The following is a 24,677-nucleotide window of genomic DNA, read 5'->3' as shown; positions in this document are numbered from 1 at the left end:
GCTTGTTCATTTCAAAAAAACTAAAAACTTTTTTTTCTTCTTCTGTTTACTTGATTTCTGCAGGATGTACATACATTCACTGTCAGCCAATTGCATGGCAAAATCCTCAATGGAATAAGCCCGCATAGGTAAGTGCCTACTGCAGTTTCTGCGGTGGAGTAGAAGTGTTCGTCAATATAATGAGGATATTCACCTTTAGTGAGGATATGCGCTTGAATATGCGAGGACAAATAAAGAATACCTTTATGCACACTTCCATTCAAAGAAAGGTTCCCACCGTTTGGGGTGCATCTTATTGTCCTCAAACATTAACTCGAACTCTTTGTTGCCCAATACGGCCATACTGACTTGCACACATTTCTGCGACTCCACAGGGATTTACACAATTTAAGACAGGATCACACAAAGAATGGAGACTTTAGTGGAAGAAAAGTGGCCAAACAATGGATGTCTCTGAAGCCAATGTTTCGACAGATACTTAATTGTCTTCGTCAGGGCCTGGCGAAGACAAGTCTTCTTGTCAGAACATCACCAGTGAAATCCGTCATTTGACCGCTATTCGTTACTCTATGAGAATCTGTTGCACGTAATTTGAAGGACTGTTATGGAAAGTTTTATTCTCAAGATTCAAATCATCCACTCTAAACAGTTTAGTCCAAATTAGATCTGGAATCATCCCACAGCTCCCATGGTGTCAAGAGGTTTTCGAACTTTTTACTGTTGAAAGACAATGCAGACAGTCCACAGTGGGTAATGTCCATCCTCCGACTGAGAAATATTCGCAGATGCGGTAGCTGTCAGTGATGTACAAAATGTGCACATGCATGTAGTGTTAGCATATGTATAATTATTTGTCACCAAATTTATAAAGCAGTACTGTATCATTGCGGCAGCGTTCATTCATCCATATTCCAAGTAATATCTTTCAGTCAAATGGTCCAAACAAGAAACAGGATCACAGGAAAGTGGAGGCTTGAAGTGAACAGCAGTCGAACAAGGGGTGCGGCAACGTTTTGACAAGGTGACTTGTTTTCAAGCCCCCTAGCAAAAAACTGACCCAAGCACCTTTTCGCTGCGAAAAACTGTGCGTGACAACATTCGTGGGCTACGTGATTTTCTGTAACAGACTACGCTTGGTTTTCGCAAGGACAGAAGGAACGCCGCTTCAGCTGGATCAGCAAAATCTTTCAGGAAAACGTCATAAAAACGCTCAAACGTTCGCGAACTGCGCGCGAAACAGACTGACAGCAAGATAATAGCTATTTTGACGCACTATGGCGGGAAAATAACAAAATCAATCCTAACCATATCCTTAATGTGTCAACCACGATGCCTACAACAAAAAAAATTAAGTGTATATATATAAATCAAAAACTCAGTTTATTAAATTCTAAATTTAATATTTGTTTGTGTTTGACATTTAAGTGTGGACGCGCTGCTTGCTTTCCTGCTACATTTCAGATAAGGCGCACTGTCATAGGCATCACGTCATTCCGTGGTTGAAAATGGCAGACTTCAGAGGCGTGCAAATATATTCATATCCACGTGCGGGCGTTAAAGTAACCGAAGACAATGTGTACTGGAAGCGACTTTCCCTGCCGGTGACCATCAAGGACATCGGAGCCATCAACAACGTTGACATTTCGCCCCAGGAGCCGCACGCCTTCGCAATCACATGTTCGTCGAGGGTACGCGTGTTCAACCCCGTGAGCCGCGAAATCACATGCCAGTTCTCAAAGTTCTCCAAGGCGGCCTGCGGCGGCATATTTCGCGCTGACGGCAACCTCATCGCCGCCGGTGGGGAGGACGGCGCCGTGAAGATCTTCGACGTCAAGACGAGGTCTCTGTTGCGGCAGTTCACGGGTCACAAGGGTCCCACGCAGCGCGTCGCCTTCACCCGCGGTGGCACACAGCTGCTCAGTTTCTCGGACGACTCCACCGTCGCCTTGTGGGACATTCCGGGCCAGACCAGGCTGCTGTCCCTCGACGCGCACGATGACTACGTGCGCTGCGGTTCCGTGTGCAAAGCTAACCCGGACATTATGCTCTCCGGTTCGTACGACCACACCGCCAAGGTGTTCGACCTGAGGACTGCTGACCCCGTCGTTACCGTAAACCACGGCTCCCCCGTCGAGTCGGTGCTCATGTTTCCTACGGGGGGCATCTTTCTCACGGCGGGGGGACCGCACATAAGGGTGTGGGACGTGGTGGCCGGTCGAATACTGGCCCAGGTGACGCAGCACCACAAGACCGTCACGTGTCTGAAGCTCACCAGCAATGGACAGCGCTTGCTCTCCGGCTCGCTCGATCGACACGTCAAGGTGTTCGACGTCGCCACGTACCAGGTGGTCCACACGCTCGACTACCCTTCCCCGATCCTCTCCCTGGACATCTCGCCGGAGGACAGGGTCCTCGTTGTCGGCATGACGTCGGGACTCATATCCGTACAGAGGCGGAAGAGCGAAATCGTAAAAGAAGTCGCGCCCACGAAGCGCAAGCGATCGTCCTCTTACTTCCAGGAGACTCACAGCGACCCTGGCTTTGTGCCTCGCGCAGGCGATGCCGTGGTTCCCGAGCGAACGCCGCCGAAAATGGCCTAAGTACAACACGTTCCTGAGAAAATTCAGAGTCTCGAAGGCGCTCACCCAAGCTCTGCGGGATGCCAAGTTCACGAGGGAGCCGCAGATCGCCGTTGCCGTGATGCAGGAGCTGATCCGAAGGCGAGCCCTGAAGTCTGCCCTTGCAGGCAGGTCGGGGAAAGACCTGGACGAACTCATGCTTTTCGTTACCAAGAATCTCACCGACCATCGCTTTTCCAGGATCATGTTGGACGTTGCCGCGCTGATGGTTGAAGTGTATTACCCAGAGGTCACAACATGTAAAGCGACATGTCGTAGGCTCAAAATTTTGCAGAAGGTGATGCACCAAGAAGCAAAGCATATGCAGGAAATGATGGAACTGAAAGGAACTATTGAAACTCTTCTGTCAAATTCTAGCAGCAGAGTACAGAAGGAGATTGCACCTAATCTAAATGGGCTTTAGGTAATAATTGAAGTTATGCTATTGTTTGAATGATCATCATCATGTATATAAACCTTCATGTACATAAATTGTTAATCATGATATTCAAAGTGTTTGTGTGCTTCATCTGGTTCTAGCGGAGCATGTTTTATTTGCTCGAAGGTCACATAGTTCGAAAGAAGTGGCACATTTTTAAGTAATTAAATTCTGGGGTTTTACATGCCAAAACCACGGTATGAGGCACACCATAGTGGGGAACTCTGGAATAATTTTGACCACCTTATGTTCTTAACGTGCATCCAAAGCACAGTGCAGGGGTGCTTTTGCATTTCGCCCCCATCGAATTGTGGCTGTGGCGACCGGTATTTGATCCCACACCCTCAAGATTAGCAGTGTAATGCCAAAGCCACTATGGCACCACGGCAGGTTCACATTTTTATGTTTCAATGATGTATCTATATGGAGCCTAAAGATGCCCAAGCCTTTCTTTTTAAAGCGAAGCTGTATGTGGCTAGCCGATTCGTCCGTCTGTCGCCTGTACGCCGAAAACTATCATCATCAGCAGTGGCTCGAGTGTCGCTTCTTCCACAGCTGGCTTCGTTGCCACTCATCATTTCTGCGTAGAATTTCACTTGTCTTCTGTCGTCGTAACTGGGGAGGCCGCGTTTAGGAGGTATGAGCCGTTCATTGTCTTACGTGGTGGACTATGCGCATACCGTCAGTGACGTCATTCTCTCCGTCGCAGCCAAACGTGTGTGTAACCTCATTAGAACCATAAAAATGTAGCCAATAATTGAGAAAGACTATAATGAACCGTCGGGATTAGCCCAGTGATAAACACCGGGGCCACACGTTTCAGCTTCACTGGTCAACCACCTGTACGGAGTGCTTGGGCAGTGATTTTTTCCAGGGCTAGATTTAGTACACATACACAAATACCAAAGAAAGTGAACAAGATAATGGCCACCACTGTGGCTCAATGGTAAAGCGTCGCATTGTGTGCGTGATATAGATGATGAGGATTTGGCTCCCTCCTGTGGCAAGTTGTCTTTTCCACCACTCCCATTTCCTGTTTCTTCATTTTTCTACATGTTAAATAAAAAGAACCTGCTAGAATCTGGGGGGTGTATACCCTAAGTGCTAAAAAGTAGCAAAAGTATGTATGTTAAAGGATGGTGAGAAATCTCAGCCTTTTAACTGTACACCAGTATAATTTGTGAGTGTGATTAATGCATTGTTGGGAAAGTTAGTTCGTAGACACATATAGTTTTTATAGGTATAACGTAATTTGCCCAAATTAGCGTGTCTTGCTTATATTGGATCTAACATTTTACAAATGGTCTGTGAGTATTTTAACTAAGCATCTCGAAAATGCTATATTTCCCACTCGTGCAGAGCATATCATGCTACTGTTTGAGAGCCTGAGATGGTACATACAAATCTTACCTCCAGCAGATTATTTAATTGCAAAAATACTCCCTCAGAATCATTATGTTGTCCAAACTATATAAATTACTTTGCATATTAAATATACTTTGCATATTGTTCACCGATTTCAAAAAATACAGAACTAAGGTCACCGGTGAATTAAAGCAAGCAAAAATTAAGTACTATGAACGGTTGTTTGTTAAAATAAAAAATGACCCTAGGAAAGTCTGGAATGAAGTTAGAGACTTAACATCTACAAAAGACAGAACACGGAGATTATCATAAAGACAGCCACTGGCGTGTTGACAGGCAGAGAAACAGCAGCTGCTCTGAATGACTATTTCGTCTCCAGTACCCAGCTTCCCGACAGGAGGGAACCCATGGCCATATCTATAGTGAACAAATTCAGTCTTACTAACTCAGTGATACTTACACCTGTCACACCTGCTGAAGTTGTGCAACTACTGTTTAAAATAAAAAACAACGTCTCTGCTGGGTATGATGATGTGAAACCAGTACCAATGAAATATATTGCGGATATAATTGCACCTGTCATTGTTCACATCATAAACAGAATGTTTGAAAGTGGCATATTTCCCGATTGTCTGAAAATAGCACGTGTATGTCCTATTCACAAAGGAGGTGATAAACATTTAATGACAAATTTGCGGCCGATATCTGTCTTACCTGTTCTATCAAAGGTGTTCGAGAGTGCCCTGAATGTTAGACAACAAACATTTTTCAATAAATATAATGTAATCAGCGACATGCAGTATGGATTCCAAAAAAATGAATCTTGCGAAGCAGCTCTTCTTAATATCAAACATAAAATAATAACAAATATTGAAAATAGAATGTATACACTAGGTTCATTTGTAGAACATAGGAAAGCCTTTGATTCAGTATGCCACAGTTTATTAATTAGCAAATTGGAACAGTACGGTGTACGAGGCATCGTATTGGAACTTTTACGACATTACTTAACCAATCACTATCAACATGTCAGTATAAATAATGATGTTTCATCTTACGCTGAAATCATAAAGGGTGTTCCACAAGGATCAATACTTGGACCTCTTTTGTTTATAATATATATTAATGATCTGTGTGACATCCCCGAGTCTCCTGAATTAGTTATGTATGCAGATGATACTAACATATTCTTTAAAGCTGCTACTATAACAGAGCTCGAATTGAAAGTTAACAATTATCTGAATCAACTCTCTTGCTGGTTAGAACAGAATAAGCTACAAATTAATTCTTCCAAAACAAAATATATTATATTTGCTCCTACTAATAAACCACGTAACTGCAATGCGGCTATTCTTTTTGAAGATAGGCTGATAAAGCAGGTAAAATGTCAAAAGTTTCTCGGAGTGTGGTTCCACGAGGATTTGGCCTGGAACATGCACATCGACAAACTTGCTATGGAACTAAGCAGGACTGTTGGTTGCTTATACAGACTTAGTACTCTGGTTCCTCCATGGTTGAAAAGTTCATTGTACTACGCACTCTTTTATTCTAGATTAACCTACTGTATACTATTTGGGGTACTACTTCGCAAAAAACTTATAATAAATTGATAGTACTGCAAAAAAGAGTCTTATGTGCATTCGAGGGATATTATGGCCTTGTACAAAACTTTAGAACCACACCATTTTTTATAATACATTCTATGTTAAAGGCAAACCAGGTAAACCAGCCTTGTCCTGTCGTCTTTCACGTGTCCGTTGTTTTTGCGCTAAACAAGTAATTATGTATTATTACAAGTTGCTGCAATACATTAAACAAAACAAATCACAGTACATCCTGAATGTACCCACCAATCCGCACTACAGTCTTCGAAAACATAACATGAGAACACCGAAAATAAGAACTAATTACGAAAAACAACTACAGTAGTCAGTTACCAGGCACCTTCACTACTAAATCGCCTATATGATTTTTAAGATGAAATTATGGAATGTTCAAATAAATCATACAAAACTTTTCTCATTCTGAACAATATTGAGTTTGTCTGATTATAACCACAGTATAAATTGTCAGTCTTTTGTTTCATTTGTTTTCAGGTTGTAGTTGGTATGAAACAAAATGTATCGTACTTTGAGTATTCTATTGGTTATTCATATTTCTTGTAGACATGTACTGTTTCACAAAAGTAATATTTTGTCTCGCGACACTCCAGTTGATTTCGGTATGTCTGAATGATACATGGTGCTGTGTAGGGCCTGCGACTGTGTGTGTGCGTGCGTGTGCGTGTGCGTGTGTGTGACACTCCGTCACTGGCACTTTCCATATAATTATGTCTCATTTATTCTTCGCGATCTGTATAAGTAAAAAAGAAAACAGAAGGAGTCTTAAAGGACCCGCCGTGGTTGCTTAGTGGCTTTGGTGTTGGGCTGCTAAGCACGAGGTCGCGGGATCGAATCCCGGCCATGGCGGCCGCATTTCGATGGGGGCGAAATCCGAAAACGCCCGTTTACTTAGATTTAGATGCGCGTTAAAGAACCCCGGGTGGTCGGGAGTCCCCCACTACGCGTGCCTCATAATCAGATCGTGGTTTTCGCACGTAAAATCCTTTTTTTTTTTTTTTTTTTTGAGTCTTAATGATGTTGGGTTACAATCGCGTAAACGCGGTACGTGCTGGCACCTTCCATTTGAGTCAGCACCGCATTTTTTTAAGGCTAAAAAAAATAAAACTACTCCCTCATAAAATTTACGTGGTGTGATAGTACAATGATAGTACTGCTGCGACTGCTACAGTATGTATTTTTTAAATTATTTGTCAGAGTTTGTAGTTCACTTGCGGCCACCAGAAATATCAGGGGGCGCTCCGGTCGGGTCACCATTTCTGCACGAAGGTTATTAGAGTAAGCAAACTACACTAAACAGCCAAAATGTCCCTCTTTCGAGCTTCTGTAGGAGCTTGCCGTTATGTTTTGCCGAGAACTAGGTTACTGGCATCGCAATCTGTCCAGTCAAGAACATACGCCGACGGTCAGATGCCGCTCACGTTTGCCTCGCCGGTAGAGGTGAGTCCAGCCACATTGCTCCGCCGACGTTCAGAACTGCCGAAGAGCTTGCGAAAACTTGCAAACAGAATTTAACTTGTAGCTGATAGCACTGTTTTCGTAGAGTCCTAAAAGTGAAGCCTGTCGCAATTTGCTTGCCTTTGCCTCAACGGGCAAGTGGAACGCCGCCAGCGGCATTGCAGTGCGGCCTTTCCTTTCTGCTCCTTTCCAGACCTTCTACGATAAAGTGGACGTGAAACAAGTGGACGTGCCGTCGTACAGCGGAAGCTTCGGTATCTTACCGAACCACGTGCCCGCCTTGGCCGTGATCAAGCCGGGAGTTGTCACAGTGTTCGAGAAGGAAGGAGAGGCCAAGAAATATTTCGGCAAGCAACTTCCATTTTCTCCGCTCAGTCAGCTAGGGGCATCGCTTGCCTGTAGTAACTTTGTAGAATCACGGATACTTACTGCTAACACAAGTCTGTTGTGTTTAATGCGAGGGCCGCACATTTACCGATGCAGTGACGACCTACGTGCATTCCCCACCACCCATGCGCGGTGGTTTAGTGCATTGCGCGGATGTAAATAAACGAGGATGTCCCTACGTGGAACAGCTGTGATGACAGGAATTAATGCGTGCAGATGTCTGCCGATAACAGAATACTCATGCGAGTTATTGCATCAACAAATCTTTGTGAAAATACTAAGGTGTACTGAGCACAAGATGTGCAAGGAGTCGAAATGATGCTCAAACCACAATGCCATGGTGCTTTCTTTTTTTCTTTTCAGTGAGCAGCGGAACCATCTCCATTAATGAGGATTCCTCTGTCCAAGTACTGGCTGAAGCAGCAGTTCCAGTCGACCGTCTTGACCCCCAGGTGAGACTAGAATTCCAGAATTTGAAAGTTGTGCGTCAAGGTTCACCCCTGAATGCATGAGCATCATTTCCTACAGCTCATTGCTTTGGTTCAAACCATTGGACGAGCATGAAGCAAGCCAGATCACTGCTTCATAAAAAGGAAGCTCGCTTCATGCTTGCCCTAGAGTGAAGCATTAGCAGTCACCTCACTCATGGGCGTCTGCTAAGGGTGCGACAGAAATTGGGCGGAACTTGTTATGGGGGCTGCAGGAATTAGTAGCGTTAGCTCTTCACCTGTCTGGAACCAGTTACGGAATCCGCCGTGGTTGCTTAGTGGCTATGGTGTTGGGCTTCTAAGCACGGGGTCGCAGGATCAAATCCCTGTCACGGTGGCCACATTTCGATGGGAGCGAAATGCGAAAACACCCGTGTACTTAGGTTTAAGTGAACATTAAAGAACCCCAGGTGGCCCAAATTATTCCGGTGTCCCCCACTATGGCGTGCCTCATGATCAGATCGGGGTTTAGGCACGTAAAACTCCAGTAATTTAAAAACTAGTTACGAACTCCTTGGATGATGGGCTAATAAGTCTGCATTAGGACCAGTCGACCATTTTAACTTTCAGTTAAAACTAAGTCGAGTTTGCTTAATTACTAGTCTAATAATTAATAAGAATAATAAGGGCGATCCAGTGGGGCTTGGCTGTTTTGTCAATTACAACCATTGAAGGAAACAGATGAAGCCAGAAAAAGCATAGGTGAAGTTAAGATTAATTGAAATGTAAAAATAAGTAAAAAAAAAAAAAAGGAAATCAAAGTGGACAAAAAGAGAATTTGTTATAGGCGGGGGGGAAGGCAGAACCCACATGCTCTGCATTATACATACGAGGCTTTACCACTTCAGCTACATAGGCAGCCATCCTCCCAGACTTTTTAGGTAATTGCGACTGTGTAAACGATCAGCCCCGAGAGTATTACTAACTTGAGGCTTTCTAAGATATGTGCATCTGTGGTAAAAACAGAGTATGACTAAATTGCTTCATTATTGCGTCTTCGCATATTACAGAATTTCGAACACCTTTTCTGAAACATCGTGCATATATATGCAAGCTTGCATGTTTCTTTCAATTTTGTTTCCCGTCCTTTAATAGGCCAACTGCAATGCAATATTGGACTGCATTAATACGCCTAGTTTAAGGTAGTGCACATACAGAGGAGAGCCCCCGTGCAGAATTTAACTGCTTTTAATATCGAAACGGTGAGAAAAAAAAATAACTCCATTAGAAGCGACACGTGACCTAGAATGCGCAGCTCCTCAGCCTGACCTCCAAGATTGGACAGTGCCTGTGGCACACTGAAAAATCTCGGAGGCAGCGTGCTGGGACTTGTGTCATAGCCTCTAACCACTAGCTGCACGCGCAGTCTGCTTAGGTGCTGTTTAGAGGCTGCTAATTAGAAAATTATACATTTACCAGCCCTGTGGCTTTGCGAAAATTGCTTCAGTGGCATATAGTACTTCTGTATAACCAATTTTGTTGTGAAAGTGAAATTTCGTTGCAGTTAACCTTTAAGTGTTAACTGAAGGAATTGCCCTGAGCCGCTGTGTTTCCTTTCTTGCAGTTGTGCAGAGACGGCCTTACCAAGGCCCAGCAAGCTCTCCAATCTGCGTCCAGTGACACTGCAAGGGCAGAGGCACAAATCGAAGTAGAGGTTCACGAAGCGCTGGTGAAGGCATTGGAGTAGATCATTGCTGCATCTGTATTACATTAGCACCTACACTGACAACTTTGTAGGTTAACAATAAACAGCTGTTCCACACTCATCATAGCACTTCAGTCTTTCGTGGGGCTGCATTGGGATTAACGTTTGCTTGTGGGATATCGCTTAACCCTTTGCGGTCCGTCCCTGCCCGACAACGCACGGCCCTAGCGGTCTGCTGTCGGGCACCGCCTGACCAGGGTGTTCGGGAGTTAAATTTCACGGTTTTTCTCACTGCGATTCGTGCGCATTCTTTGTATACACGATGCGCCATCTTTTGAGGAATATATAAACTTTGTTGAAGTTTACTTCTTTTTGCACTAGGGTGCAGCACAATGTTCAGCATGGCATCGCGCGCGGTTCGCCAAGAAGCGTGACCACTTTTTCGCCGTGTGCGTTTTCTGGTGGTGCATTTAGTGAAAGCTTCTAGAGGTTTCCATTGTCAATGGCCTTATTTTGAGGCGCTCACAGCTGCAGAATCATGGCGATAAAGAACAGCTACACCTGCAGTACCGCCGCAACCTCATCCAACAGCTGGTGGGTGACACGAGGGCTAGAGCCAAAAAGCGGGGCCCGTCTGCGCGGAAGGAGTGCGAGGAAAGGCTAGATGGGAGGAGCCATTACATCTACAAGCTCCCAGGTCGAACCAGCAAGGACTGTGCTGTTTGTAGCGATCGAAAAACAAACGGAGGCAGGAGGAAACTGTTTTTCTGCAAAACCTGCAGTAACAACCCTGGCCTGCACCCAGGAGAATGCTTCGAGCAATATCACAGGCTGCTCAAAAATTGGTAGAGGAGTTGCCTGCAGAATGCAAGAGAAAAAATAAATATCCTGTGAGTTTTTCTTCCACAGTTTGTCGTTTTCTTCGTGGCGTCACAAACTGGCAAAATAGTTTCGGACCAGGACAGCCGGAAAGTGAGTAAAAGTTTAGGACCGCAAAGGGTTAAAGCATGAACAACTTTGGTAAATTATTCGAAGCAGGCGTGACCGAAGAACTTTGCGGGTGAGAAACATACTAGAGTTGAAACTCTATTTAATGAAGTGATGACCATGCTCGAATTATTTCGCTAAATCTGGATGTTCATAAAATCTAGAAGATCTCTTGGTCCTTCCAAATCTAAAACTGTAGCGTAGCGACACCCTAAAGCTACCGCAGCATTGTATTTGCCGCTAACCCATGCCTGCGCGTGTGAAAAGTCCGCGAGGGTGGCCCAAATTGCTTGTGCAATGTGTGATGCAGGCCAGGTAGATGGTCACATGAAGCTGTGACAGGATACCGATATACAAAGATGTGGGCGTAAAGACTCTGACTGCCTGCCTAGATGTTTTAACGTTACAGCGTTGAGTGCACAGTCGAAGAAAAACCTGCCGGTCAAAATTTGAAAAAAAAAATCACCTTTTTCACTCATTTAGTTCAGAAAAACTTCATTAAATCAAATTTGGTGGCCATTAGTTTCGTTAATTCAGACCGACATCATTGAACCCTATGGGTAGCTGCCGGCGAATGGAAATTTCTTCGTTAGATTGGGAACTTCGTAAAATCAGGTTTCGTTAAGATTGAGTTTTAACTATCAGCATTGTTGTGAAATCCATCAATTTATTTTTGATGCCTTAATTAAACGGACACTAAACCAAAATATTACGTTGAGTTACATTGAAAGATTTGGCTTCTGTAATAAAGAACTTGTTTGTAGCGAGGACAGAGCTTTTGTAAATGATGAAAATGAAATATCGGAGTGGGGTGCCACCTGTTCTGGACTATGGTATTTCTCTTGTGACGTCAGCACTGGCCCATTCACGGAGAGTGTCATAGGAGGAGGTCACGTGGAGATAACGTCAACTCATCCGTCTTGGCGCAGGCAGTTCAAATTGAGGAGCAGCAGCGGGGCCTTCGGCAGCAACTTTTTATACAACAAAGTGACATACTGGCACACAGAGAACGGTGATACACTCCTAGACAAATAGTCTATCGACCTAGCTCGACCTAATATTTTCATTTAGTGTCCCTTTAAGGAGCACTAAAGAGAGAAGTAGAGGTTCACAAAACACCAGTGATGTCACTGCTATGTCAACTCGAAGCCGTTCAAAGCCAGGAGAATGATTAGGCAAATCCATGCATTGACCATGATTCTCATGCTGGCCAAAGCACCATACTTGGAGCTCCCACAGACACCAGCACAAGAGTTCTCTAGTAATTTTTGTAGGAAACTATTGGCAGCGCAATTACTCGTGTAGTAGTATACATAAGACACATCAATGTTACAAAGCTAGATTCTACTAGCTTGGTTCTGAAGCGAGAAAAAAAATTTACTTGCATGCTAGAGCAAAGCCCATCTACAACAAGCATAACTGCACAGTTATAGGCATAAATGAAAGATTTGAAGCCCTTGTGAAGACACAATTAAGTGCTGCTCAGTTTGCAGCAGGAATGACACCAAGAAATTGTAAACATTTTGTTCAAGAGCACCATGTTTAATGCCTCGTCCAATCTTGACTTAGAGAATACACTTCAATGGCATTGTTTCCTTTGTTTAAAGCACAAAACTCTCATTCGGGCCAAAGCACTGCCCTGTCCCACTCAAAAGCATCATTGCTTTGGCGAGATGACGAAATACTCAGATTGTATATTTTGTGCTCTAATAATAAAGAATGAATGACTTCTGGCACAAAATTTCATGACATGGAAAACCGGCAAACATACAGTTACACGAGAGAGTTCTTAAGAAAACTAATTTTCACGTGTTGTAAGCGACAAGCAGTAATTGAACAATGATTGTCATCTAAGTAAGCCATCAAGTTCCATACCAAGATGAGACGTAAGGATGCATAGTGCACAAATTTTTCTACCATTCATCATGTCTTCATGGACAAGGCACACTGTATTCTGTCCAGCAATTTTGACAGCATGACTAAGTCAACAAGTTTGGGTACACGTGTTGCTAGATTTAGTTGACATTTAGGCAGTAACACAGACAATTATCATATGTACAGCCATCTTTATTTTTAATGTCCTGAAAACAGTATTTTGGCAGGAATTGGAGCCCCTTGAGACTGCTCATGGCCCACAGTAATATTGCTATGACAGATTTGGTTAAACTAAGATCAAGAGGGTTCTTTCAGGCTGATAAGTCAAAATTTAGACTAGTTTTTGTGTGACCCACCATTCCCAAGTCGCGGGGGGTTACGGTACTGCTGCCACTGCCCCACTGAGAGCCTAATATAGTAAAATAAGCCCTGGCTCCTGCCCCAACATTCAAAATACAGTTCAGAGCCCCTGCCAAGCTGAGTGATGTGTACTTGCTGCAGCATGCATAGGCGCCAGTATAAGGTTTCCCTCTGGTCTACTTACCGTGAACCTCTTCCTTTAAGCCATTAGCGAAAATAACGGAAAACAAGGTACTGAACGGTGCAAAAAATGAGACAAGAAAGAGTCCTATTTTTTTTTTTTTTTCACTGTTTTATTATGTATGAACCAGCCCAACACCAATCTCACCTGAAGTTTCTTGCAAAAAACACTAGTTCACTTTGCGGTTATGCTTCTTCCCAATGCTTTATCATTACGGTACCGAGAATAAGAATGCAAGCTTGTTCCCTGGACATGGCTGAGGCAGGAGTACACCTGAACCTTGATACAGGTAGTGAAATACGGATATAATTACTAGATATCACTAAGTAAATAATTGTTTTCTCATCTATATTAGCGTGTAATGAATTTATGCTTATAACGAATATCGGGCATAACAAAGGTATTCTCGTGTCGGATGAGACTGCTACAGTAACGTTAGACTGCACACATCAACTGTAACTTAAGCTCAAAAGTAATCAGATTTGCGCCTGCAGTGCCTTTTGCACCAGGTGTATATCTGGTCTACAAAGATCAGTGGTGGCCTTCCATTTTTTAACAATACAGCGCCAGCCGAGTATTGTAGCATCTTAACAAAACACAGTGCGAAAAGGACGAAGACGAGCAAAGAAACAACAAAAACGTGTTTGTCATTTCTTCGCTTGTCTACATCCTTTTCGTGCTGTTTTGTTAAGATGGAATCACACAATAGCAATGACACCAATAGCCAACTTGCTACGTAGATAATGTATTGACAGGCTTATAAGAATATGCAGTGGCATACCGGCATGCAACCTGCTGCCGGCATGAATTCTAAGGATTGCTATGCAGAACATTTATACAGCACAATAACTAAGCACAATTCTGTAAACATTGGCCCTTCTTGAATTTGTCTTTCAATTGGATTGCATTTTAACCTATACTGGGTGCGCTATGTATTTGAGGACATGACGACTTCAGGAATATCAACAATATTTCAGACAAGTAGACATATTTGTACCAAAATATTTCTTTTAGTTTCTTTTGTAATTTTTGATAAGACTATTGAATAAAAACATCTTCAGCCTCAATTACCAACTCAATTCGGGTTCGACAGTGGGTACAAGCTCGGATCACGTATCACGTGCTGATGTTGGGCGGTGCTTCCACAACAACAGCCTTTAGGAAATTTTTATCTATGTGTAGCTGCTTGTTAGTCTCCCTCTCAGTAACGCCTGCCATACATTGCGGCGTGAATGTTTAGATTTTAGAAACTAAGGACGCCACATCGAGGGTGCATGGTCAGAGGAATTCACTACCAGACTCTCTCTGGTCATGCAGGTGCTGTGGGAGCAAGGCAAATAATTACATAGGTGTGGCACCTAATGCTTCATGCCCAAAAAGCTTGACTATGCCACCTGAAGCGACTCGTCAATGGCCATAATCGGCTTTTCAAGGTTCTCACTCATCATGACCTCCACCTCCTGGAGAAAATCAACCACCCGAATGGCATCTGGCCCCTGGCATCAGTTATTTCTCTTTGTCAGATGATAATCGGCCATGAATTCTTGTCTCACCCTGAAAACAAGGTGGTTGTGACATTCCAAGACGGTGGTGATCTCCAAGCCACTGCGGGCGGCGTGCAAGGCAACTAAGGCAACGTGCATCACCTCATGCATCAGACTGAATGCTGCTATGCTAAAATAAATGTGCTAGATAGATGACAGAGGGGTTTGTGAAGACTAAGTCAAGGACTTAGAATTTTAATGTTTATGGCAATTCCAAGCCGTGTGCTCAAATACCTCGTGCACCCGATACATACATTTTTACCTCTATAAATTGATACTTGCTATGTTGTACTCATTCATAGCCTCAATTTATAAATTACAGTATCTTAAATTTAAAAAAAAATTATTTTTCTCTGATGTACTTGTTTTGAGCACACTAGTTAGTCTCTTTGCAATGCCTTGAACGCGGGCACATAATAAATGCTTGGGTCGTTTCAGAAAAATGCACACATGCACATGCCAACTTCTGGCACCATTTTGCCATTCAGCTCAAGCTGGAGTTTCACTATTTGCACACCCTTAGTATATTTCGTATTAAAAAAAAAAATTGTCGAGGCATGTTCTGCTGTACTTAGAAGCAGCAATGATGTCAAGGTTTTTGAGCATGCAAGATGAAGACAACACTCCCTTCTGGTTTCACTAAAATGGAAGTTTTAATATTTACAAAGGAGCTTTTCAAACAAGACTATCATCTGATATGTTTAGGTGGTGAGAAAGAAAACCAATGCCTTTCCACATAGGCCAAAAGAACTACTATATCCAGACCTCCGCACACATAGGAAAATAGTAGAAATATATTTACAGCTCTCATTCTGGAAGTCAACGTCGCACTTGGCAGGGAAGGCACATGAAACAAAACCCTAATGCAGGTTACTTATTTTTCACTTGGGAACAAGGTTTCTTAAAATATACAATGTCTCAGTTTACCGCTACACATCATATGTCGAATTACAGCAAAATATTAGGTTGTCTAACAAACTTTGTGCACAAGCTGAACAATGGACAAGCACATTACCTGCAGATGAATTGACTGCAATTTTTGTTTTTTGCCTTTCCCACTTCTTTGGTCGCAGATAGCAAACAGGGCCACATGTATCTTCTGTCCTAGCAACTACATTTTTGCACATATGTGCCCCTGCCCCACACACACGCATTTACAGCCCTATAGAAAAGGACAAATAAATCTGCACAAACAACAATGCTCGAATTTTTATATAAAAACAATGCCGCACAATTACCGGCATAAATCCAAGCTCCACAAACAGTTTCATAAGCACACGTTCAATCATCGCCACTCGAAGTGCTGTTCCCCGTCGAAACACAACACGGCTTCATGGCAAACACTTAGCCCCGACGACACCGCCACAAGGTAAATTTTGTGTATAACTCATTTTTTAACTTATATTCCTTGCATATATAATACACATTAAAATATGGTACCTGTCCACCTCAGGACACCCTGTCGTAGGTAAGAAATCAAACAAGGGATTCAAAGGCTGGAGCTAACATTTCAACAATGGGACCCGTCTTCATCAAGGAAAGTCAGAGCAAGCTTTGACAAGTCCCCTAGTCAAATCATTAGCTCAGCCGGAGACATTCACTGTTGCTCACTTCAAGACTCCATCTTCCTGTGAGCCTCTGTTTTGTTTGGATTTCTGTCATAATGAGTTACACAAAACTACTAGTCACTGCATTGGCAACAGAGCTCAAATGGATGTGACAAGCAAGTTCAATTTGACTAATCCACTATTGCCGAGGACACAAGACCACCAGCCAAGCAAGAAACATGCTACTACATCTATTTCGCTGTGAGTGAGCAACAGCTTGAACAGCATAGAAAGGCTCGGACATCAAAAGTGGATAAATAATAAGCTACCCTGCACACTCTGTATGAATGTCAGTTCAGCACTGCTCAATGCATGCAAGGTTGAATACTCTACATTCTGTTTTGGATGGTAAAAGAATATATCCACAAATTTAACAACAATCACACATGGCTTTCAGTTCGTAACTGCGAGGGCCTTAATCTTTTTTTTTAGCAAGCTACAGCTGATGCATGTTAACATCAAACTCACGAGGATCACTTATTCCCAGCTTCAAAGTTCAATAAAGTACAGTTAAAAACACCTGTGTCATCCACAATGCATCCTATTGTATTGTCTTCTGCACTGTGTGTACAATGTTGAACGTGAACCAACTACATAACTACCAACTTTTCCGATTTCATTGTAACGTGCCCAATTTTTAGAGCTTGTTCATGACTGCCATAACAACACTAATAATTTTAAGATCTTGATTTGTGCCTAATTTGGGAAAAAGTGACCTCAAAAGATTACAAATACAGTCGCTGGTCGATTTTTCAGAGCCAGATTTTTCTGACCCGCTCGAATATATTTGAACATACCCGCAGTACTGTCACCCAGTTCAGGGAAATAAGGTATATAACAGCAACAAAAATTTTGGCTTCCATTACATGAACTTTTTATAGACTTCATGAATACTTCTGCAGGGGTGCAACAGCTGCGCCATTGCGATACAATTTCGTATTTTCACCTGAGCTGCGCCAAAACCGCAATATATGTTAAAAATGCGCCACGCTGTGCCAAAACGCCAGACCGGCCGCGAAATTTCTTGGTTACGCTAGTTTTAGTGGGAAATAAAGGCCGTGTTGGCAACTTGCAGTTTGACACGCCATTACAGTACCAGTAGCGCAGACGAGATCCAAACTGGAGTGCCCAGACGAGACGTTGGCATGTTTGGTGGTAGGCGCCTAAGAATATTTTCGCTGCTGGTTGCAGTGCGGCGTATTGTATATGCAGTAAAATCTCGCGGAATGCGCGTTGCTTGCAGTAACGAAAGCAGTTCGCCATTGCCGCGTTGACTCAACAAGATCCTCGCCGTATCTGTGCATGCGGTCACGAGCGGAGCGGGTACGAATACTCCACCAGAAACTTACTTGTAAGGTACAGCAAGAGACCCGGCACTGACTGCGTGAGCTTTGTAGGCGACGCAATGCACAAAACTAGCAAGGGTTCGGTTCCACGCGGCAACAGGCACCGTGGTAATGAAATGGTGCTGATTTTTGCTGTACACTGCCGAAACGTCAAAAGATTGTCAAACAGTCGCTGCATGTTTCGACTACCGCCGAAACGTCGAGACATATCGTCAGAAAAAAAAAAAAAGAACGAAAGGGTACCACTCGCAAAGAAATGCATGTGTACTTTCCACGTGTTTGGCGGAAAAAGTTGTGTGCAGTGCAGTGCTAGGGCGCGATCAAGGTCGTTGTTCGGAGCGCGCGTTCAATTTCGGCGGGCGTGGCCTAGGTCAACCGTGCACGGCGAAACTGAACGCGCGCTCCGAACAACGATCTCCGATAGCGCCCCTGCCCTCACCTACGCTGCTAATGTGAATTACCGTATATACTAGCATAATGAACGCACTTTTTTTTTTCCCAGAAATCCTGTGCCAAGTTGGGGGGTGCGTTTATTGTGCGGGGAAAATTTTATGGCGTTTTACGAGTAAGCATTCTTTGTGAAACTGCTCCAAATTCGGGATTTAGTGCTCCAAAACAGTGTTTTTTTTCCCCCGTAATCTGCTCCAAATTTGGATTTTCTTGCCCCAAAAGCAAGATTTTCCTGCTCCAAAAATTGCTCCAAATCTTATTTTGGCTGTTGCACCACTGCTTCTGCTTGTCTGTGCGCAGGTCATTCTACAGCCTGTTCACAGCATCTCTACATAACAAGCCTATTAATTCAAAAATATTAAGCAGTCAAAATCTTGAGTAGCCAATGTTTCTTTATATAGTACTTGTTCCCAAATTTTAGCATTTCTAGCTCTAACTGTAGTATTTTTCGAGTTGTCAAGGTTCACAGGTCTGAAAATATCCAAACTTTATGCACCTGTCCAAATAGGGCCATGACCTTCTTACACAGATACCCATCCAGCCACATTCAAATGATCTTCTATGACCAGAACAGCAATACAAACAGGTGCATTCTCGATAATGCATTTTTTGTGAATACGTCTTCCCAGTTACAACATCGCTGAAGTCCACCCCCATGATGGTAACAGCATCCACCATTTCTTTGTATAGTGCCACAACACACAAAAACAGGAGACGATAATCACGTGCACTAACACCAACTAACTCACCAAAACTCTCATGTTACCAGAGTAACAGAACATTCAGCAGGTTCATGCGATAAGTTTTCCCAGCAACTGCATTCTTTTTGATAGGGGCATGCTGGCAGGCTAGTTCGGTTTGACATGATTATACAGCGTTGTCCATACACTCTATAAAACTTGCCCCGCAATCATACATTCTATTACTTCAGTCTTGTGAGGCAAATATTAGAGTGAGTTCTGCTGTACGTAATACACAGCCACTTCTGAAATGACCGGGTGTGCTACTCTGGACACTGTCAAACTCCCCCACATTGTCAAATTCCCCCATGTTTGCCTCATGAGCCAATGAGAGAAGGGCATAGTCGCACCGTCAGCCAATGAGAGCTGACAAGATGGCAAATTCGACAATGCCCAGAAATGCACCCCTGGTTGCTATACACACGCACAACTTTCTGTGGTGATGAAGGAAAAGCTACAGAGGCCGAGATTGTGCACATGTGTAACTGTGCCAATTAGTCCTACAGAATTTGGCAACATTTTCTACATTTCAGTTTCTAAGAACAGATGCTGAACTAGTGTGTAGCTTGCCACTTTGCCAAAACATGAAAGTGAAAAGCAGAAACAAAAATTAAAATTTAGCACTGAGTGACATATTTTACACCATTATTTTAACATAAGTGCAGTAGTAAATACGATAATTATTGGGGCTGTGCCAATGTGTTACAATTCCAAATTGATACTCAGTTCGTATTCGATCGAGAATTCACTATTTGAAATTGAATTTTCGTTCCTGTTCAAATAAAAAGGATAACACTTGATGTCTTAGGGGAGAAAGGCCGGTGTAAGTCGTGAGCACAGAGCAAGATAGCAGGAGCGCCAACTCTGCCACCGCGCAACGGATTGGCTCGGGACAAATCGTGAAACGCGGATGCCAGGCGTCTAGCTCACTCCTTTGTTCTCCCCCCTTCGCTCTACTTCCTAGCGTTCACACAAGCTTTCTTCTCTCCTTCCGAGCCCAGCTGACTCTGCTACACTCTTTGCGTAGCACCGTCTGCTGAGGCACGGAAAACCACTTCACAGCTTGCTTCCATGTACGCATGCGCTATAGTGGCGGAGAAGGAGGGCGGCACGCGTCGAGCTTGTCATCTGCTAGAAACTCAGGCCCACGGTGTCTCAATTCGACAGCGATCGAACACAAAATTACATGTGCACAAATAAAGAAAAATGCAAATGAACACAAGCCCCTGCTTTTTACGGACCTTTGCAAAGCATTTGTGCATATCCCTACAGAAAGACGAATAATAAAGTCGTAAAAAAGGCACAGCAGAAGTACCCATTTTTCACGTCCGAAAGTCTGCGCAGAAGTGAAGGTTATGTGCTGCGTACTTTTCGGGTTCAGCACTTTGTTTACTATGCGTGCAGTATGTTTAATCATGTCCGATGGAACAAGGTATGTTGGTACTCGTGCTTGAAAAGGCGGAACAACAGAACAGCAATTGAGTGTTTTGTGCCCCGCTATGAATCCAGGTATGGCAAAGGACGGGAGAACTTTTCTCTCTTTGCAGCACCATCTGATCCACAGCTGCTGCAGCAGCAGTGGTAACAGAAAATTCTTGGAAGTAAGTGACCACTTGTAGCAAAAGAAGATATGTGTGCGATTTTTCGAGTAACACCTTATTTTTTATAAGTACTACAGTGAACATAAAGGGAATGTCCTGCCAGACGAAAAGAAAGTCCCTTGATCGACTTTGAAAGGGAGCTGTTTCTATAATTTTCGAGGGAAGCCAGGCGCAACTCACTGGTGCTGAATACCAGGAGCAACCACGAGACGCCAATGCGGAGAGGCAGAGGGACAACAATTTGTCCACAACTGCACACACTGTAGGTGCATTCCCTTATTCAGGCAAGTGCCATAATGAAAAATTCTCAACCTTGCCTTCAAGAAGATACCCACAATTTGCAGCCTGAAGGCTACAGGGATTTGTTAAGAGAAAAGAATGGTTTGAATATGCCTTTTAACGAATATTTTGCTGAAGAAAGTGGCACAAGCAGCTCCACAGCAAGAAATGACAATATCACAAACTCTTTGAGTGCAATTCAAAATTCACTTTTGCCTGAGCAATTTCTGCATCCAGAAAAAGTCAAGCTTCTGCCTTCATGGGCCCACCACAAGGTACAGAGAGAACCAAGCAACCCAAAAAGCGTCGCGAGAAAAGGAAGATAAAAACAGTTATTAAAAGACACCTTTGTCCTAAAAGCTTGTTCTCACTGTCTTCCGACATAGCTCGAAACTGCACAGACTGCCGTTGTATACCCCCTCCCCCATTTTCTAGCACTTTTTTCTTGTATAGTCTTCGTATATCGTTTTGTTTTTCTGTCTTTTTTGTTCCTGAGCCTAGCACAATTCCACGTAACCTCCCTTAATACAGGCCCAGCATGGAGCCTGTAAGGTATAATATGAGTAAATGAATTGAAATAAAATGAAGACATGTTTCGTCTGCTAACGTCTCTCCGTGAACCACAATATCTATGCATAGAACTGGCATCAGGCCATGCGCCGAGCAAACGACACAACGAACGTGCAACGAGGTGTGGGAGCGTTGCCAAGGACAGCTGTGCACAGTTGCTATAGCAACGGCAGAGAGAGCCGTGCTTGGTGCAGCCGCATGCCCACTCGATCCATTGACTGGAGCAGCAACCCCCTTCACTTTTCCCTTCCATGGGTAGGCAAATGTACTGTGAACCGGCAACCGGCGTTTCAGAATCTGTCACTTCCAGATGAGTGGAGCCGGTGCTCCTGTCTATCTTACTCTGTGGTCATGAGTGCTTGGAGTAATTCAGTGCAAGTCGGGAGTGTTTGAAGTGATTCTGCTGCAGGAGAGCCACAGTTGTCGCTTGAGACATCAATTCCTGAGTGAATGCAGGGGGCAGATAATTTCTGCTCAATAAGTTCCCGGCATTCAATAAGAATGCGTCACTTACACAGCCTAAAAATTTGTTGTCTTGATTTAGGCAGTCTCACCACACCCATTAAAACAATGTATGGTGCTGTAGTATCACACTTCTCTTCTTTAATGAACACATGTGCATGTGGTGACGTACTGTTCCCTTGTTTCCTTGCTGTCATTGTCATGGTGCCCCAGGAAAGTAAAAGGGATTGTTTATAAATTACAAGTTGTCCAGTTGTGTGTGGCCTTAGATGCACGAGCCAAATAATGAAAATAAGCCTTTTTTATCAAGCTTACTCGGCACATTTTTATATTACAGTAGAACCCCGCTGATACGTTTTTCACGGGACCGTTAAAAAAAAACGTAAGAACCAGGAAACGAAGAGTCGGGAAACAGGAAAAATTGAGAAATGGGAGTAGTGTTGAACTGCACATAATAATATTGTTGCGTCCAAGTGCTTAAAAGGGACGTGCGGATCAAAAGGAGAAAGAGGAGGAGGACGACGACTGTGCAGCGTAGGCTCCGTGGTTACGAGGTGTACCCCGCACCGTCCCCCAATTTGTTACAAGCACGGGGAAAAGGGGTTTATTTAGGCGTGCTAGAGCAGGAACAGCAGGCTACGAACAGCAGGAATGGCCGCTGCACAGTCGTCGTCCTCCTCGTCTTTCTCCTTTTGATCCGCACGTCCCTTTTAAGCACTTAGACGCAACAATATTTTAATTCTTACATGTGAAAAAAAGTCGTAGTTTCGCCCGACAGCTGAAGTATCGATTGCGATAGCAAATTAGTAGACAGCTATACAAAGTAAGAATAGTAGTTTTATCGTCCATATAAACTTGTAAACATTCGCTTATTAACTATATATTAACAAGCATGGTGTCAGCGCCCACACGCAAACATGAACACATCACACTCGATGAGCGCAGATACGTGCTGTCAAACGCTGGCGTGAGGAATTTAAGCGCTGCTGCAGAAGCGAGCAAAGTGACCTTCGTGCTTCAACGCAAACTGAGCGCCGAGAACACACAGCACGCACAAAGCTACGAGCCGCCGACGCACCTACACTGCGTAAACTCTGCCCCCAATGCAGATCGCATTCAAGATACGGCCCGCGCGACCGCACACCGCCACACAGTACGCAGTTGATGCCAGAGCACAACGGAAGAAGGCGCGCTTCCTCCCTGCTTTTTTTTCTTTTGCGCGCAAGATTTACATGCGGTTGTCGGCTCCCCTCGCACGCTTTCACTTGCACATACAGCATACGGTGCGCGGCGACGGTGTTATCGCCCTTGGACTTTCTACGGAACATCTACGAGCCAAAACCAATTTTAGGGCCGCAACGCGTCCTAGACACCATCTTTAGATAGCAAATACGGGTCTCAAAGGCCATACTTTTGCTGGCGGAAACCAAAAATACGGCCCATGCCATCGTCAAGCCACCAAGCCAAGCGACATGAAAAGTCAAAATGGCTGCTCGGGCCGGCGCGGGGTGGCAGTTCGCAACTTATGATGCGGGAACGGTCCCACAGTTGCGACGCAACAGCAGGGTTACCAATGCATTGGGTTCTATGGCAGCTGTGCTGGGACTGGCCGAAAACGACGTAACAGCCGGGAAAATGCAGCACCCGGGAACGTAACAGCGGGGTTCTATTGTATTTCACTTTGCTTAGAAATTTAAAAAATATTCGGTGGTCGATTCAATATTTCAAGGTAATTTTTTTTAATGAATATTTGATTTGTTTCGGATATATTACTATTTGACCACCTATAAGGATTATAATGGTTATGTTTTCTGTTCAACAGCTCACACAAACGTGAATGAAACTCTGGGGTTGTTTTCAAGAGCGCCTCACCCTCTGTAGCTTTCCCTCATTGCCGCAGAGTACAGTGGGAGTATAGTGCCATTTCATAGTCGTGCCCAACATGCATGACACCCTGAATATCAAGTGCAGGCAAGTCCTGGCCGTTAAAGGGCCAGAATATAGAATGGCAGACTATTCTTCCAAAACACTATTTGAATTGCTCCAACAGATAACCAGTGGAGTGAAATGAAAGCAAGGTCAATTTTCTTTAACAGTTCACACCCAAACCACCGCACCGTTGGCATCAGTACGACTTATCAGATTTCACGGTATATTTTCCTGCACCTGAATTTTTACTGTGCAGTAAAAGTCTACAAAAATTGTTGGAACGAGTCTTAACTCACATTAGAATACAATGTAATACTTCACTAACAACTGACTAGCGCCAAGCAGATACTGCCAATATTTGACATGGTTAGTTGAGAAGGAACTTCAAGGTGGCTTCGTAAATGTAAGGGTAAATTAATCTACCAACATAGCCTAGGTTAATAACTGTCTTTGCTGCCTGATGAGTGTCCTCTAAGTAGCCATTTCTGGCCCTTTCGTCTGCCCTGGGAAGGCAAAGAACTTGAGCTATCCAAAATCTTTGTTGTAATTGGGCATTCATCTTGAAACTGCAGCGCGCACACAAGAAACGAGGACAATAAGGCGAAGGTGACAAACAGGCATTATTCAAGATGAATAGCTACCAACTCGCCCAACTTTCAGTACTTTTGTAATTGGGCAGTTTCAAAATGCATGAACAACACAGTGGGCTAGCCAAAATTTAGAGAAT

General features: G+C 43.7%; 2 protein-coding genes across 2 annotated transcripts; both read left to right on the top strand.

Annotated features, from left to right (window-relative positions):
- Positions 1-1,469: 1,469 nt before the first annotated feature.
- LOC119433930 (U3 small nucleolar RNA-associated protein 15 homolog) lies at positions 1,470-3,125 on the top strand. The gene is given in 2 exon segments (XM_037701221.2): positions 1,470-2,582; positions 2,584-3,125. Coding segments are annotated over 2 exon segments (1,536 nt in total). The 5' UTR covers positions 1,470-1,505; the 3' UTR covers positions 3,043-3,125.
- Positions 3,126-7,268: 4,143 nt separating this feature from the next.
- On the top strand, positions 7,269-10,140 carry LOC119433453 (ATP synthase subunit delta, mitochondrial). Its single transcript, XM_037700659.2, has 4 exons — positions 7,269-7,481; positions 7,693-7,846; positions 8,250-8,338; positions 9,939-10,140. Exons 1-4 carry the CDS (start codon positions 7,347-7,349, stop codon positions 10,059-10,061), a joined length of 501 nt encoding a protein of 166 aa, XP_037556587.1. The 5' UTR covers positions 7,269-7,346; the 3' UTR covers positions 10,062-10,140.
- Positions 10,141-24,677: the final 14,537 nt, after the last annotated feature.

The sequence above is a fragment of the Dermacentor silvarum genome, chromosome 11 (assembly GCF_013339745.2).
Source record: "Dermacentor silvarum isolate Dsil-2018 chromosome 11, BIME_Dsil_1.4, whole genome shotgun sequence".
Lineage (NCBI taxonomy): Eukaryota > Metazoa > Arthropoda > Arachnida > Ixodida > Ixodidae > Dermacentor > Dermacentor silvarum.
The sequence above is the reverse complement of the archived record's forward strand: the minus strand, read 5'-3'. Positions and strand labels throughout refer to the sequence as shown.

Bases quoted from the DNA above. Each gene is read 5' to 3' on its own strand.
- LOC119433453 (XM_037700659.2), top strand. From the start codon at position 7,347: ATGTCCCTCTTTCGAGCTTCTGTAGGAGCTTGCCGTTATGTTTTGCCG. The intron at 7,482-7,692 runs GTGAGTCCAGCC...GCTCCTTTCCAG, and splicing joins CGTTTGCCTCGCCGGTAGAG to ACCTTCTACGATAAAGTGGA. The intron at 7,847-8,249 runs GCAAGCAACTTC...TTTTCTTTTCAG, and splicing joins AGAGGCCAAGAAATATTTCG to TGAGCAGCGGAACCATCTCC.